The 18,959-nt window shown below is 36.4% G+C and overlaps 1 protein-coding gene across 1 annotated transcript in view; it reads right to left on the bottom strand.

The window, feature by feature from the left end:
* The window catches only part of RELN (reelin), a 573,805-nt gene that overhangs the window by 150,433 nt on the left and 404,413 nt on the right, over positions 1-18,959 (bottom strand). The window contains 2 exon segments of the mRNA XM_053668927.1: positions 1,678-1,790; positions 2,575-2,767. Coding sequence (XP_053524902.1) covers positions 1,678-1,790; positions 2,575-2,767 — 306 coding nt within the window.

The following is an 18,959-nucleotide window of genomic DNA, read 5'->3' as shown; positions in this document are numbered from 1 at the left end:
GTGCGAGAAGGGTTCAGAAAAGGAACAATGGTCTCTGCCAGCACTTCTGTCTGGTAGATAGCTGCCTCCTCCCCCAAGCTCTTGCTTTGATATCAGACAATTCAGTTCATCCTCATATGTCTCTAATATCTTCTCATCTGCTGCCCCAATGCTGGAGCTCAGAGAAAGTGAGTTTGAGTAAGTCTGTGTGTGGACCCCTTAAGAGGAACTGCATGGGATTCCAGCAGTTTATGTTCCCTACAGTCTCAATCCCTGCTGGTTTTTAAAATCAGAAGTTATGGAGACTTATCTTCCTGGCACTGGAACCCTGGGCTGGGAGGCCTGGTGTGGGACTGGTGTGTCCTGCTTCTGAGATAGCCCTCTGATTTTCGTCTGCCACCCATGGATGTGGGACCAGTCCATTCCATATCTCTGCCTCTCCTACCAGTCTCAATGTGGTTTCTTCTTTAATTCCGTAGTTGTAGGGCTTTCATTCAACTCAATTTCTGATGCTTCTATAGTTAGTTGTAGTTTTGATGTGGTTGTTCAAGGAGGTGACCTGTGTTTACCTATGTCACCATCTTGACTGGAGATCCTGTTTACCTTTTTTCCATCAATCAGAAACAGTACTCTTGCACCTGGCTGGTGTAGCTCAGTGGATTGAGCATGGGCCTGCGAACCAGAGGATCAAGGTTCGATTCCTAGTCAGGGCACATGCCTGGGGTGCAGGCCAGTTCCCAGCAGGGGATGCATGAGAGGCAACCATACATTGATATTTCTCTCCCTCTCTCCTTCCCCTTTCCTCTAAAGATAAATAAATTAATAAAAAAACAGTACTCTTAGTTTCCTGCTTCAAATCTATTCCTTCTTCAGTCTTTTTCATTTCAGTCAGTGGTACTGCCATCCAATAATTTTCCCAAATCCAGAATTTTGAAATTGTTTTTGATTCTTCCCTTTCTAAAATAGACCCCATCAAGTTTATCAGCAATCCATATTTAATTAATATATATTTCATGAATGAGAGCTCTTTCCATGTCTGCTATAATCATATTCCAAGCCACCTAAACATCAAATGCCTGAAACACCCTAACTGTTCTCCCTGTCTTCACTTTTTTCCTGCCATCTCTTCTTCATATGGTGCCCAGAGTAATAAATTAAAAATGACACCATCAATCTTTTGGGGTAAAAATGTGCTTTTCTTTTCTCTTTTATATTATCAAATGTTTAACTTTCTTCCTAGTTACTTAAGTTTCTGCTTCCTGGGAGATGATTTTTATTGTTGCTGAAAGAAATATGAATAGAGAAAAAAATGTATTTTAAGCTTTTGAAATAAAAAGTAGGGCTTTACAACAAGAAAACAGCTTTGCAACCAAAACTATCTTGACATAGAAGTTTTCAGATCCCTTTTTTATTCCCTTGGATATGTCAAACCTAAAGGAAAAGGCTCACAGAGTTCTCCCATAAAAAGAACTGTTGGGATAAAATGGGAGGTCAGAAAAGCTACGGCGGTTTGAAAATCAATTTTTCATTAGCTCCATTTTTAAATAACCTCGGGATAAAAGAAAGATCTGAGACTTTCTATGACAAATATATGAATGCATCTCACCATTGTGCTTAACTTTTCTTTATATTCAAGTCATGCTAACAGAGATAATAAAAGTTAATGTGACAGCCACGTCTAAAAACATTGTCTCTCACCAAGTTTTCTGGGGAAGAAGCACTATGACTCTTCTCCACTGTGTGAACTCACTGGCGTGGTAGATGCTTGGCGATGTAAATTCCTGACAACTTGGCATACTTGGAAGGCATTCCTAGAAGAGAATCAGGCAAAAATTAAACAGCCTCTATTTCCTCCAGGGGCAATATGTTTACTTGTTCCCCATAAGTGAAAAAGACCTGAAGGAAATCTAATGTCATAGTAACCATTTGCAATGTGATGCAATCCATGATTTTTTTTTCTTTTGTGAAGCTAAGATATTTGGGAAATGATTAAAATGAGATGCCACAATGGAATTAAATGTCTTTGAAATCTCACAGGTAAAAATAGAAATGGATTAGGATCCATTTTTATCTGTTATTATAACACTGGTATTTTGTAAAATTATTCTATTCACTATGGTATTTATGCAATTTTTCAATGTCAGATTACCAGTGTAAAGTATAGAAGTACATTTGATTCTAAGAAAGTGAATCTATGTATTTCCTTTTTTGTTTTTTTAAGGCAAGAGAAACCATGATCTTTGTAAAGTCTATGTACAGGTAAAGAGACTTAGACCAGAAGAAGATGTGCTATAGGGACGGAAGAAAAAGACATGTTTACAGAAGAAGAGGGTTAGAGAAAACAATATTCAAAACAGCATGATTGAGTATCCAGTCCTGAACTTATTCCCATTTTTCTCATTTTCAGTTAGCCTTTAGTATCTGATAGTGCAGAATATGGTATCGTTATAATTTGTTGCTGACTTTATGTCAATTCTGTAATAAATAACATTGCTCCTTTTCAACCACACCTACATTTTTAGAATTGCAATTCTTTGCTTCCTTTGCAAAAAGGAAGAGGCTACCTATCACCAGCTTTATAGAAGGTAAACTTACCTCTTGGACAAGGTGCCAGGTAAGGCCATGGTTGGTTGAATACTCCAGTTTCACCTGGTTGTCCATATGTGGAGTGTATTTCTGGCCACAGCCCATCACCAAGCTGAACTGAATCATATAGGATGCTCCTATCTGCATTGATTGGGTTTCCACATAGCGCATACTTGAGGCAAGTTTAGAATCTCCTGTAAAACTGAAAGACAGAGGTAGACGTCAGAAAATTAAAAGCAGCAATGGGTTAGGGAAAAATTCAGCTCTTTATTTCATATCATACACCAAAATAGTTTCATTTTACTTATTTAAACCTTGTAAATTCTAGAATATATTTCAGTTAATCTAATAAATGCAATTTAAAACAACCAATTAAAGGCACTCTATGTATATGTATATATATAAAACTATTTTTATATATAAATAGTTAATACCCAGAGTTGTCAAATGTACTTGAAAATGGGTACTCAACTCACTCATATATTTTTCATGAATATAAACCCTTTGACTTATTAATCTCACTTCTTGGGATCTATCCTAGGTAATAAGCCTAAATTCAAAGTCAATTTTATAAAATATAATGAACATTGCTGGTTTGCTGATAATAGTAATTGGTAACCATTTCAGTGTCAAACTATAGGGAAAATGGAATGCTTAAGTAAATGGTATAGCCACTTGACAGATTATCTGTATTTTAAATATTTATGAAGGTAATTAATCAAATTAACATGCATATGATAAATTAAGTTTAAAAAAATCCATAAAATTATGCATAAAGAAAATTCACCAGAATATTTTCAGTGGCTGTGTTCGGTGGTGGAACACATTTTCACTGTAGTTAATGCATCATTTGCAATTTTTAGCAATATTACAAAGTAAAAGAAATCAACATAGAAGAAAAATGCTTTTAAGCTGTACAGGCACAAACTTATCTATATTTTCAAATAGGCAAAAGTCCCTGAATGCTTCTCCCTGTGAGAAATTAATGCTTTTTTTTTAGCTTCAAGTGTTAAATACTGTTTCTCATACCCTTTGTTCAGAACAGTAATTAGAGTCAGTCAACTAGGCTACATTTGATTTATTTAAAAATAATTATTTTCACAATTAGCCCCTTGTAAATTCATCCCTCCTGAGATGTTTAGTGTCCTCTAAATTCTACAAAGATACAGAAATAAATGTATTTTATAGATTGCTTGTACCTCACTTTTGCATGGTAACAAATTAACCAACTTGGTCAAAGGGAAGAAGTATTCAAACCTGAGGAAAAGTGTGTGCTCTATGAGGTATCCTGAGCTTTTAAAGGTGCCAAAACACCAAAAAAAAAAAAAAGGAACAAGATAAAAATTACATAAAAGGACAAGAGGTGAAATGAGAACAATTAAATAGTGACAAATTATTTACTTAGCAGGAATGTCTCCATCCGTACTTGTGGTATATATTGTTGGGTAGGCAGATCCAGCTGCCATCCATGGTCTCTTTTCTCCTCATTTACCACCTAGGGATTGGTCTATGTCCACAATGAGTTCTCATGAATGGGACGTAAGTGAAAAAAGCTAGGTGGATTCACTCATTCAGCTTTAATATAAGCCTTTTAAAAGATACAGATGAACTTGGCTGGCATGCTGTTTGCCTGTTGCCCTTAGTGTCTTCCTTCCTACCTATTAGGCTGCAGGCAGCTTGTAACAATAGTGGTACAACATTCAGATGAAGTCTCTCAACTGAGGTGGCACAGCAGAGAGCTGGGTCTCTGAGAGCCTTGTTAATCTGCTTACCAGCCCTGGGACACATATCCTACAACTGCTGGTTACAAATGAGAGATGAGCCTCTTTCCTTGGGTTTATGCCATGGTCAGTCTTCTCTGGTTGTTTTTGTTGTAACTTAGAGCTGACTTCATTTCTAACTCTTACTCCTGCCATACATCATGGTAACTGTATGATACCTATCCTGATGTCTTAATGTGAAGTGAAATGACACATGAAAAACATAGATGTCTATGCCTTAAAATCTTGACCATTCATAGTACAAGTTCACTTGGCTGTTTACGATTTATTTAACACTGGCTGAAAGCCAGTGATATTGGAGCTATTTTTTTCCTTCTGAGAACTCTGATACTCAAACTCAGTTGGAGTTTTAGGAAAGAGAATCTCACAGACTGCTATCTTTTAATTAACAAAACAGCTCCTCTTTGTTGCTTGTCTAAGTAACAATGTATTTAAAAAGGCAAAAATAAAGCTGACCACCTTATCTTTTATAATCATATAAATAAAAAAGAATAGTCCACATCCATATTCTAGGAAAAAGTTCTGGAGATAGAATGCTTTGGGAATTATGCAGCTTAGTTTAGAAATGTTGCTTTCCAAGCAAAAAAAAAAAAAAAAAAAAAAAAGGAACAGTTAAAAAGCTCCTGCATCGAATTACAAAATTTAATGAGAGAATGAGAATAACTCTTTCCACTAGGACAAGGGCATTTTCATTTCCACCTTCCTATGTCTTCACATTTTCACCTCGAAGAAGGCCAGCAGGCTCTCAGTTATGACGTTGGTAAAATGGATACTTAGCCCACAGTGCAGCTCCTGCACCTCCCTCTCTCTTGCTACTTTTCACGTATTGCTGAGGATCTGCTTTCCTGACCAGGTTGGAAACCTCTCACATGCAGAGATCGCATCCCCTAAAACACTCAGAACCTTGTGATGGTGGAAGCAGGACATTATGATTTTCCAACAGCTGGATTACCTCATCTGATCCTTGAGTCAAGACCATTTGGAAGACATCAGAGATCCTTAACACTGTTTTGAAGAAGGAAAACTGAGAGGCAGAGTTCCTGGTCCAGGGTCAAACAGACTAAAAACCTGGGAACTAAGCCTTCTGATTTCTACTTTGATATCATTTCCACTATGTCAAGCCTATGAAGGGCACTTAAAGAATGTTAAATAAAATGAGCACATGAGGGAGGTCTGTCTTTCAATTGGGAAAAAGGCAAGTTTTACAAAATGATAGTTACACTGTAATGAACACAGACCAGGTTTTGAGGTTATCCTTACTCTTTCTGCATTTCCCCAGAGCCTCTTTGCCATCTCTAGAAAAAAGGCTTTTACATGAAAGTCAGCTACACATAACCAAAGTGAGTGGGAGCATGAGCTCTGCAGAGCTCATTTCCAGAGAAAGAGGAGAGCAACACAAAGCTGTTCTTGGTTTGATGCTGTTCAGAAAGTTCATCTGCAGAAGGACATGTGAATAAATCTAAGCATCTCTAATATCATTTTTGGGGGAATTTTGTCCTTGTGATCATTAAAGAAGTATTTTCTCAAGTTGATAGAAAAACTTGCTGATATTGTGGCATTAAAGGTGGCATTTTAACTCATTTGTTAATTATATAATATTATATCTCAAAACAGAAATAGATATAATTTTAGTAGATTATATAAATTTTACTTTTATTGGAAAAAACAATCTGACAACATAGAAGCATTTCTTAAAGTAAAAAAAGTCTGCATTCTACTACATAGAGATGACTGCTGCTAAAATTTTGGTATAAATACTTTCAGACTTTCTCACGCTCATATACAAATATACAAACATACACACTCACTTTTCTTTAAAATAATTATAAAAACACAATCAACCCGCTCTATTTTCTCTTTACAACTACTTTATTGCTATCTTCCTATATGGAAAAAATACAGCAAGGCACCGTCGGTTTTAAGAAAGAAGGCCAATCTCCAGTTATGGAAATCTTTGGAGGTTTCCATCTTTCACTGCTATAAACAATGCTTCTGTAATACACATCTTTGTATATCTTGTACATTTGTGCAATTATTTCTGTAGGATAATTCCTCGAAGCAGAATTGCTTGCTCAAAGCAAATTTTAAAAATGAACACACTGCCAAGTTGCCCTCCAAAAAGCTTGTACCAACTTCCATTTACCAAGAACATTACTAATGACTGAGCTGCCAATTCTTACTACTTGTCAATGCTAAACATTGATGATATTTCCATTTTAGCTATTCTATGTATATAGTATTTTACTATACATTTCTTTGATTATTAAAGAATTTAAAATGTTATTCATGTTTATTGGTTATTTGTAGTATGTGTGTTTTATATATGTGAAGTCTTTTCATGTACTTAGCCCATTTTTTAAATTGAGATTTATCTTTTTCTTAGTTATCTGTAAGAGTTTTTCACATATTGGCATAAATTTGTATAGTCTGTCATATATGTTGCAAATATCTCTCTGCTCCCAATTTGTTGTCATATTTTGTTTTCAGGAAGACCCTGCACTCCAATACCATTAAAAATATATTAACTGGTGGCCCTGACCACTGTGGCTTAGTTGGCTAGGTGTTGTCCAGCAAACAGGAAGGTTGCCAGTTTGATTCCCAGTCAGGGTACATTCCTGGGTTGCAGGTTTGGTCCTCAGTCAGGGTACATACAAGGCAACCAATCAATGTTTCTCTCTCACAACAAGAGAGAGATGTAAGAGAGAGATGTTTCTTTCCCTCTCTTTCTCCCTCCCTCTCTCCTCCTCTAAATATAAATAAAATCTTTAAAAACTTAGAAAAAAGAAAAAAATTAAGTAGTGGAATATGTGACCTTTATGGTCCCTGCTTTTGGTGTTATGTTTTACTGGTATCTATTGAGATTGCCTCTGAGCCTAGCTTATAAACATTTTTGGCAAATGTCCAATGGACATTGAAAGGAATATATATATATGTATACATGTGTGAGTGTGTATATATAAAATATCTATGTGAACTTGTACTATGAATGGTCAAGATTTTTTTTTTTAGGATGCAAACAAGAACTCTTATTTATTGCTGATGGAATGCAAAATAGTACAGCTCCCTTGGAAGGGAGTTTGGCAGTTTCTTACAATGCTAAATAAACATAGTCTTAATATATAATATCTTTTTTATAAAGTATACTTATTTTATTTTTATTCTTTTAAAAATTTTATTTAGTTATTTTTTCAAGTACAGTTTTTTGTCTATTTCTCCCATCCCAGCCTCCCCCGCCCCATGCTCCCCACCTCCCTCCCATTTCCACCCCCCTTAGTTCTTGTCCCTGTGTCCTTCTTACTTGTTCCTCCAAATCCCTCCCCTTTTTCCCCCTTAAATTCCCTTCCCTCTCCCTTCTGGTCACTGTCCCCTTGTTCTCTATTTGTGTCTTTATTTTTATTCTGCTTGCTTGTTTGTTTTGTTGTTTAGCTTCCTGTTAAAGGTGAGATCATTTGGTATTTATCTTTCAACACCTGGCCTATTTCACTCAGCATAATGCTTTCCAGTTCCATCCATGTTGTTGCAAAGGGTAGTAGCTCCTTCTTTCTCTCTGCTGCATAGAATTCCATTGTGTATATGTCAAGATTTTAAGGCATAGACATCTATGCTTTTCATGTGTCATTTACTTCATATTAAGACATCAGGAGAGGTATCATACAGTACCATGATATATGGCAGGTGTAGCAGTTAGAAATTTTTAATATATATATATATATAATATATATATATAAAATATATATACTTTTTACCTGTGGGGTATATTTAAATTAAATATATTTAATTTTTTAAATATATTAAATCATCCTTGTTAATTACCTCCATACTTTTGTCTAGTTTCTCACTTGTTTTTGGTTGGCTTGATCCATTAGGAACTTAAACAAAATATTAAAGTCATACTCTGAATTGTGGATGTTGTAATCTTCCTTCTGTATTTTAACTGGTTTTGTATTATGCTTCCGGTTCTATGGATTTCAGTTTCGAGGACCATGCCTGTTTGTCTTCATATGGACCACTGAGCCCCATGGCATCACCTCTCTTACTGGTTTTGAGCCCTAGCTTCAGACTAGAAGAGTTTAGTGGGGCCAGGGGTAAGGGAGCCATTTAACTTTCACTCACTCTACTCTCAACAACATATTTTCCTCCAATGCCACTTCTTTTAGAAGCTCATTCAAGTTTCAACTTCCAAAAAAGGCATTTTCTCTGTAATATCACCTAGATCACCTAAGTAAAACACATGGGTTTAACATATAATCTTTAAAATATCATCCTGTATGAAAAGTTGATTTATTAATTTCCTCCTTGTTTTTTACTATATTTATCTGAAGCAGTATCTCAACTGAACTAATTCTCTATATAAGAACTTTCCAGGTGCTGAATCAATTTTATTAAAACCATTTTTACTCACTTCAATCTACAGCTTCAAACAAATTGAAATTTCTGCAGATATTGTATTTTGTCATGTATTTATTCAGTACTTCATTTAAAAAATCCTTATGGATTTCTAAGTGGCTAGACTAGTCTTTGTTGAGTTGGCAATTGAAGGTATTTTGGAATACACATCCTAGTTGACATTTATTTTATGTTCCTTTTATATGTTTGTCCCCAGTACCTTCTTCATTTTGCTTATCCTTACCATTCCTAGTTAAAGTACATAGTTTGTATTTTTCAGTTCTTCATTCTCATTTCCATTTTCTCAGTTTAAAAATTTACACATAGTTCTTCAAGTCAGGAATAGAATCTTACTTTAAGTTAGATAAACTCTTAGGTGATTAAAAAGCATAAGTTGAGCTGCTTGGCTACTGCTGATTCGGCTTTTGACAGAATGCAGCCTCTTTGCAAACGAAACTCATCATAAAATCAGGCACTTAGCAGTTTTCTCTAATGGGTCAGATAACTTCACATGTAAGAGGTAGAATTTGGTATAATTGGTCCCCTAAGTTATAAACTCAGGCTGTTAGTACACAGTGGCCATGTCCAAAAACGAGTGCTGTCTTCTCTTTCTTAAGCGGTTATATGCCCCTGAAGGTGCGGTACTGCAGGCCAGGTGGGCGGACTAGACTCCTGGCTCCTCCATCCTTCATTAGGAGCCCATACGTGAATCTGCAGCTGTCACCAGCCTTTGTCTTCTGTGGAAATAACACAATTCCCCTGAAGTCTAGATGCCAGCAGCTAATTCCAATAACTTCATAAAAAACTAATTATTAAGTTTATAAAAATTTGTTGGTAAGACATGTTTATTTCAAAGATTTCTTTCAAGTTTCAGTTGAATCTTCATTTGCCCACTTAACAACATTTTAAGGAAATGTTCAGCATCTAGATTAAACTATATATACACATATATTTCTAAGGGTGATTTCTGCTGAGTAAAAGTCTGAGTGGGGAGTTGGCACAAAGCAGTCAGACCTGTGGCCCCCAAAGACAGACAAAGGGAAAAAGGAAGTCTGAAGGGCAAAGAGGGGCCCTGCTGTCAGAGAGTGCAGAATCTAAGGACCCAGGGGAAAATAACTTTTTAAAACTCTTGTGGTGCCTGCCAGTTTCTTGTCAGGAACCTGTGGGTGTGAGTGAGTAGTTAAGTTGTCGGGTGCCCTTTCATGAACAATTCTTCCCTGTTTCTTGGGAGGAGAAGAATCAGAAGAGCTTTAGTTGTTTCTGTTAAAAACTTCAGATCATCGCAGATTTTTGGCTATCCAGAACCTCATTACTCCTGTTATTCTTACTTTGCATCCATATTAACTCCAGAATCAACTGTGATTGACATAAACTTGCTCAAACCACATTTATACTATTTATAATTAGAACTTGCCTTTTCAACATACTCCTGTTGTCTGGCTCCTCACTGGGCCATGAAGTTAGGCCTGATAGCCCTGACTGAAATGTTTAGCATAGAGGGAATAGGTGAGGTGAGAGAAAAACCTTGAGGAATCTTTGAAATTCCCTTTTTCTTTATTGTTCCAACTACTTGTAGCCATGTTTATTTTTTTTGGCACGTATTCAAGCAGGGCCATTTAAAGGCTTTTTATAGGACCTTGATACTTTTAATTTTAGGAACTTTATTCATACTGTAACAGGGTGCAGCCAAGGGGGGGGCCCAAAATTGGGATTTGTTATGTGGTCCAGAACTCAGGGTGTCCAGGAAATATTAGAAAAAATATATATATAGGATGTCCTCACCCCCACAAGTCTGAGCTGGGGGATGGGACGTATGGAGCAGGGTCATTGAGAGCTGTTTTGAATAGCAACAGTTTTGCAAATAACCTCTAGAATGGTCATTTAACATATTTATAACCTTTAACTGGTTTCATAGATATGCTAAATAGCTATGACCATGCTTTGAGCCACTGGGGATGAGAGTGACTTCAATCCATGATGCAAGTGGGAGGCAACTCCCTCTGGTTACAGTTCCTGCATGAGAGCTTGGAGATGATTGGCTCCATGCCATGGGCCCATGCCTGCCTGGACTTACTATGGCAGCTCAGTAAAGCTGGAAAAATATGGGAATGCTGGCAGGTGTAACTGATTGTGGGAAGAGTCAGAAATAGTGCTGCAGAGGAAGATGGCAGTGGGATTTAAACCCAGGTGCAGCAGTCATGCTGGGGGGTTTTAGGACCATGCAGTTTTGGTGAAAGTTGGGACCGTGCAGTTTTGGGGTGCTCCCTTTTTTGCCACATGGCTTAGGAAGCAGGAGAGACTTTGCCTGGAACAAAAGGGGTAAAAGGATTCTTGCTGGTGGGTTATGAGAAGATGCCATACAGTTTTGGATTAACGGGAGATCACAGCAGTGCCACAGCTGGTGGTGCTAGAAGTGAGGGGCTGCCTGAACCACGGACTTCTACTTTTCCTGAGATATGGTACCCCAGACTTGGCAAATGGGAGAAGGAAGGACTGTGCATTTGTGGGTATTCTAAAGGATTTTAGTATTTTTAATGAAGACATTAAGTCATTACTCTAAGTCTGTATAACTTTTTAAATAAATAATTCCTTTCCTTTTCACCAGTCCTTGGCATTGAAAGACATCTTTCTCAGGTGGTGGCCAAGGTGAACATAATGCAGGGTGGGGACACCAGGAACTCAAGGGTGGGTCCATTTGGTAATAGTATATCATTCCCCTCTGCACACCTCCACCCCGGGTCTGTTCTGCAACAGTACATCATAGCAAACATATTGAAATGCACTCACATTCCACATTAAATATGTACTTTTTGTTGCAAAAACTTTCAAGTTAATCTTATAATTTTGCCTTTAAATTTTACTTGGCTTCTAGTAATGCATATATTATATGTTTGGCTATGATTCCTCAGCATACTCCAAAAATTATTTCCAATAACATAAAATTTGTGAATATTTAGATTTAGCAATTATTAAAGCTGATTATGTCTTATAAATATCAAATGATCATTTATTAATTTTACTTTTGCAATTTTCTTATCATTTTTGAGACAGTATTCATTTTTCTAGTCCTTGGATTTTTCCAGTCCCCTAGAAAGCTTACATGTACTGGCACTTTGCCCAAAATGACTAATAAAAGAACTTTCTAGGAAGAAGCATAGCTAATGCAAAGGTACTGACAGAGGAAAAAACTTGGCTTGTTGGAGTAGCAAGAAAGAAGACCAATGTGGTTGGAGGAGACTGCATAAAAGGCAGAAGGCAGGAGAGGCCAACCAGACCAGATGACTTATGGCCTACCTTGGAGATTTTTGTGGGCCACTCTCCATAGAAAGTAACTGTCTCAGCCACACATACCACATACCATGACTCAAAATAGTCAAATGTAGATTTCTCTCATTAATTTAATAGTATGTTCTCTTACTCTGAAATATCACTTAGCTACTTAGTCCAAAGGGAGGTTTTATGGAAATTTAACTTTAGAGAAATAAATGACTCAAAAGTCAACTGTCTGGATATTCAACAGGCTATTCATCTTGGAACATAACCACTTTATCCACTCATTTAGAAGATCCTAAGACTTTGTCTATCAATATATATCTTCAAGTAGTCCATTTCTCCACTGCCATCATCCTATTCCTAGCACCATTACCAGCACATGCAGGTGGCACCATTAGTCTCTGAGCTGAGCTCCCTCTAGTGCATCTCCCATTACCTTCTACCATCTGTTCTCTACATAGCAGCTACAATTACTTTTAAAATATAAGTGTGAATACATCTCTCCCTTGTTCCAAATTGTTCTTTATGTTGCTCTATAAGGCCCTAACATAACCTTGTTCATTGCTTACCTCAGGGTCTTTTTCTTGCTGTTCTCTCTGCCTGCAGTACTTCCCTTGCACAGTTTCACATGGTTGTCTGTCATCATTCTGGTCTTTACACTTATGCCTCCCAGAAGGCTTCCCTGACTATCTTACCAAAAGTAGTCTCACTGGACTTCTGCCACCCAACACTCCATTCCTTTATCTTCAAAGCACTTACCAAAACCTGAAATGTTATGATCAATTCCCTTACTTGTTTACTGTTGTTATTCTCCTCTAGAATGTAACCTCCACAAAAGACTTTTCTATCTTCACCTAATACCAACTGCTATACCTCCAGCACAAATAGTACCTATAGTGCAATCAATAAACAGTTTAATGTATACATTAGTTTATAAATGAACAAAAAATTTCACATAATAAAATCCTCATGATGAAAAAGCCTAATAAATAGGCTCTATTTTAAAAAGTCATTTATCAGTGTATTTGGGGTTATTCCATTGTATTTCCCAATGTACAGAGGCCTGGATACTGAAAAAACTTTTTCGAAAATTTTATTTTTCTCTCTTTTTTGTTATTGTTCAAGTACAATTGTCTCCATTTCCCTCTCACCCACCCACCCATCCCCACCTCCCACCCTTGATCCTACTCCCCTCTGGCTTTGTCCATGTGTCCTTTCTACATGTTCCTTGATGACCCTTCCCTCCTGCCCCATTATCACCTCCCATTCATTTCCCCTCTGGTTACTGTCAGTTTGCTCTTTATTTCAATTCTCTGGTTATATTTTGCTTGCTTGCTTGTTTTGTTGATTAGGTTCCACTTATAAGTGAGATCATATGGTATTTGTCTTTCACTGACTGGTTTATTTTTCACTTAGCATAATGCTCTCCAGATACATCCATGCTGTTGCAAAGGGTAGAGCTCCTTCATTCTTTCTGCTGCATATGGTACATTTATACAATGAAAATACTCTTTTTATAGTTGTCAAAAATAATAGTAAGTGACTTTTCAGTTTGTCACTCAATATAGCTACATTATTCATCTGCTAAGCTTCCTAGAATGATCACCTATTCAGAAACAGCAGCTGAAATGGCTCTTGGGAGCCAGCTCACCCCAACTGACATCCTTTAGCAGCACAATTTAAGTTGACTTACTGTTCAGGAGTCCTTGTAAAAATATAATCCTAAGAATAGTCTAGGCTTGCTTACAAATTATTTAAAACAACAAAATTTCTATGTAAGTTATAGATGAAAAATCTTCAAGAAATTTACTTGGATATTACTATTTTTTCTATAGGTAGGTTAATTTTATAAACAGATAGTCAGGAATTTGTTTTTCTGGAGCCTGAGGGGTCAAGATTGTTTAAAATTTCAGCTGGGCACTAACCCAACCTGTTTATCAATGATATATCCCTTATATCATTATTAGGCAAATTCCTTGACTAGTTTCATAAGAACAGTTCACAGCAATAAAGATTTGCATGTTGTAAAGACTCCTGACTCTTAACGCCTTCAAATACATATTCCTATTTTAAAAATTAACCAAAAAATAGCAGAAAGAAAGGTAAACCCTCATGAAAAAATGTTTGGCCTGTTGCTTGCTAAGTGTGTATTAGATCTTCTTGTGGGCCTCCAAGTTCCCACTGATGCATGTTAGGTATATGCAAGCATGAGCCTGAAGGTTTTCTCCAGAGCAACTAGAAAATCTTTTTGTGTTATCTATTACTACATACTATAATCGACTCCCCATGGTTCTTATAACCTAGAAGTGCCTATGTCATAGATCCTCTTGTCTATCTTAAAATACTTTTCCACTCATTATTTAGTTCTTCTGTGTTATTATATAACTATTAATAACACTAAGTTATTGGTTTTCTTTGTTAATAGAGTCACAGTACTACTTCCCAACTCTTATTGCAAGTGAACTGTATTTAATTTATATTATGAAATAAACAACTTTAAAAATTTTTATTTTGCCTGGGTGACTCTTGCTTCTCATAAAATATGCAAATTATTCTTCCTTGTCCATGCTTATAGATGCCCCATGAAATGTGAACATATACTTTTTGAATATCCTGAACACATAGTCATTTGCCCACTTCCTCTGACCTGGGCCACCCACCTTGCAGCTGTGCTCCTCTTATACCTCTACTTTCCCATGTCGGCTGAGCTGACAATACCACATGGGGCTGGTGGGAAAAAGAGACTTCTGAAATCCCCCCATCACAACAGTACACAGCACATGTCATCCTTTTTCCTCATGGCTTTTGTCATTCACAGCTAATTTCATTTCTTACATGTTACTCTTTCTCTCTGCTTCACAGCTTCTTTTAGCTAATTTCTATTGTTAAAAAATGACCCTAACATGACTAGTACTAGTGATTTGCTTGTAAAAAGAAAAAAAGATAAATTTAATGTAAAAAATCGAAATAACTAGAAATGAGTACTTTCTATTTTTATGCAAAATGAAAGTACCTAGGAGGCCCTTTATATACTTTGACATTTTATTTATCTCTAAATTGTCTTTTAATTAAATCTGTTTTTCCTTAAGCACCATTAAAGATAAATAAAATCTATGGCTTTCTTATATTATTTTTTACTCTAATTATTTTTTCCAGTTTTGTTGAGATATAATTGCTATATCCCACTGTATTAGTTTTAGGTGTACAGTATAATAATTTGATATATGTATATATTGTAAAATAATTACCACAATAAGTTTAGTTAATATTCATTGCCTCACACAGTTACTAGATATTTTCTCTTGTGATGAGAATTTCTAAGAGCCACTCTTAGAACTTTCAAATATACAATACACTACTGTTAACTATAGTCATCATGCTGTACATTACATCCCCAAAACTTATAACTGGAAGTTTGTGTCTTTGACCACTTTCACCTAATTTTTTCAACCCCACACCCGAACTCTGGCAACCACCACTCTATTCTCTGTATCTAAGCGTTTGGGTTTTTTTCCAGGGTCCATCCATCTTGTCACAAATGGTAGGATTTCCTTTTTATGGCTTAAATTTTTTTCTATTGTGTAAATATAATACAGTTTCTTTACCCATTCATCGATCAATAAATACTTATGTTATATCCATGTCTTGGCTATTGTAAACAATGCTGTCATGAACATAGATATGCATGTATCTTTTTTTGAGATAGTGATTGTTTCTTTCAAATATGTTCCCAGAAGTAGAATTGCTAGATTATATGGTAGTTCTATTTTATTTTTTTCAGGAACCTCCATATAGTTTTCTATAGGGGCTGTACCAATTTATATTCCCACCAACAGTACACAAGAAATCCCTTTTCTCCACATCCTTGGAGAGAAGGCACATCATAATACATTATTCAAGAGTAAAGATAAGGAGAGAATCTTAAAAGTAGCAAGAAATAAGGAGATAGTTGCCCACAAATGAGACTGCCAGCTGATTTCTCAAAGAAAACCATACAGTCAAGAAGGATCTAGAATGAAGTATTCACAGTCATGAAAGGCAAGGACCTACATCCAAGATTAGTCTATCCAGCAAAGTTATCATTTAGAATAGAAGGGTTAGCAACAGGGGAGTGGGAGAAGGAGAAGGGGGGAGAAGGTACAGAAAATAAGTAGCATAGACAGTAGATAGAAAATAGATAGGGGGGAGGGTAAGAATGGTAGGGGAAATATAGAATCTAAAGAACTTGAGACACGTGTTAAGGAACTAAGGAGGGGAATGGTGGGGAAGGGGTGTGCAGGGTGGAGGGTAATGAAGGGGGGAATAGAACAAATGTAATGGCATAATCAATAAAATTTAAAAAAATGTCTTCATGTAAAAAAAAGAATAGAAGGGCAGATAAAGTGCTTCCCAGACAAGGTTTAAGTTAAAGAAGCTCATCATCACCAAGTCCTTATTATACGGAATGTTAAAGGGACTTATCTAAGGAAAAGAAGATCAAAACTATGAACAGTAAAATGACAACAAACTCACAACTATCAACAAGTGAACCTAACAAAGAACAAAAAAACAAACTAGGTTAACAACTCGAACAGGAACTGAATCACAGGAATGGAGATCACATGGATGTTTATCAGTGGGGAGAGGGAGGGAAAGAAAAGGTACAGGGAATAAGTGGCATAAATAGTAGGTAGAAAATAGACAGGGGGAGATTAAGAATAGTATAGAAATGAAGAGGCCAAAGAACTCATGTGCATGACCCATGGACATGAACCTGGGGAGGGGGAATGCTGGTAGTAGAGGCTTCACAGTGGAGGGTAATAAAGGGGGAAATGGGAAAACTGTAATAGCATAATCAATAAAATATACTTAGAAAAAGAAAAATGTGCTCTAAGATGATACACTGTAAAGTGATTTATAGCATATTGACTGTAGTTCTCCTAAGGAAAAGGTAATTGTCCAAGTTTCCCTGGAGAATAGTCTTAGTAACAACAATCCATGCTCATGGAAAGTCATGAGTTAGGAAATGAGAACCGAATGAACTTACAGCTCAGAAAAGCCTATTATAATTAATTTAACAGCAGATATCTATAGAGACATGTATATATTTTTAAATTTCTCTCGGAAGAAACAAGGTCATTGTAGGTCACAGACCACTTACTTAACATGTTCAAAGAATTTTTACTTTATAAGATAATATGCTTTAAAGGTTTTGCATTAAAAGATAACATTTTAGGAGTAAGAGTTATAATAAATAGTTGGTCACTACCATTATTTGTATCTCAATATTGTAGCAAGTATTTACGAGAAACATTCCTAAAGTGAGCTCACATTGAACTTGGACAATCTATTTCTCAAGAGCAGCAGAGAGAAAACAGTGTCATTAAAAGGAGTTTTATTCTGATTCATTGGCTAAGAAAATGGGAACAGTTTGAGGTCTTCCATGTTGTTTCATTTTAATAAGCAGCAAGCATTTTTCATGTCCTTATTAAAGCAGTTAGTGTCTTTCTCTAGTCTCATTATCACTGCCAGAGTACTCTCTCTGTTGTTTCATAACCAGGACAATTCCTTTTCATTTCAGAGAAGATCAGAAAGTCAAATCTGATTGCTCACATGTGGTTGTTAATAAAACTCCTATTGTGCTGTTCAAGGTACCCATGGGGATTGTATAGTTATTTATATTTTCAGATGGTTTTCTATAATTATTGTGATTGTACTTTCACAAAGTAAATGTATCTCCACCAATTAAAGCAGTGGTGGGTTAAGAATATTCATCAGACTATGTGAAAGGATAGGGTTTTTGATCAAAGCGCAGAAATTAAATTGCTGTTACCATGCATTCAGCCCAAGTGTTAAATTAAAATGCTCAGCAACTTTGGAGTTTATTCAAGCAGATGTTAACCATTTTTGAAAACAAACATGACACAGGACTCGCATTTGTGACATGACTCTTTGTTGTATTAAAAGTGCTGAAAAAATGACTATATAATTTGGGGGGATGTAGTTTATGCATATGGCCAATTTGACTACTGTTAATCCAGGTCAGCTCTAAATTTCAATCACAAAATTCCAAAAAAATCTTATTTTGGTTTATATCTTTGTATATACTTTGCTTCACCTCTTCATTTTCTTTGAAGGCTCCAGAACTAAGAAAGAGAATGAAAAGAAGCATCTGAGGCGGTCAAGTAGAGAAAACATACTTTGTTGTATAGAAATTTCACTGTGTCTAGTTTGACAGTGCTTGCAGCAAAAGTGATCAGCTTTACTTCCATTCCATTAGCTGTCATCCTGATGCTAGACTTTTAGCCTGCTGTGTGTGAGATGTGACTGTCGTGCACAATTCCCATCAAAGGTAATTTTCTGTGCAATGGTGTGTAAAATTTACCTCTAATTATGATAAGATCACTGATGGGTCACTTATGATGTGCTCTCTGGAGACAAGAATAGCTTTCGGCAAGATTCATCAGAGAAATTAAATTGGTTTGACAGTGACTCAATAGAAAGTAAATGTCTCTTAGAAAATTATTCCTCACTCATATTTAAAGCCCTAAAGAAATCCAGAGATAGGGGGGTGGTATGCACAGTGGTGAAGGCTATAAGTTTTAAATTTATTCAAATTTGAGTTTTAATCCAGGATTTCTGAGCCTAGAGGTCTCTTCATGATCTGGCCTCTGCACATCTCTTGTCTTCTCTTCCTGATATTTGCTACTTGGGCTCCATCAACACTGGTCTCCTTCCTGGCCCTTGAACATGCCATGGCCTGGCTCTTGTTTTGGGGAGTCTTTGACCACAGAGTTTCCTGTTGTTGGACTGCTGTTCCTTCCGATCTTTATGTGGCTGGGACTTCCTTGTTCTTTCACTTTCCAATCAGTGGAATGTATCAATGTATTTGAACTGTCTGAACATAGCTTCTTTCTCTCTACTTAAAGTAGCCAACCCCTGACTCAATCACTATTGTGTCATCCCAATGCTGTC

This window comes from Artibeus jamaicensis, unplaced genomic scaffold, assembly GCF_021234435.1.
Source record: "Artibeus jamaicensis isolate MK-2021 breed Jamaican fruit bat unplaced genomic scaffold, CSHL_Jam_final contig_518, whole genome shotgun sequence".
In the NCBI taxonomy this organism is placed as follows: Eukaryota; Metazoa; Chordata; class Mammalia; order Chiroptera; family Phyllostomidae; genus Artibeus; species Artibeus jamaicensis.
The sequence above is the reverse complement of the archived record's forward strand: the minus strand, read 5'-3'. Positions and strand labels throughout refer to the sequence as shown.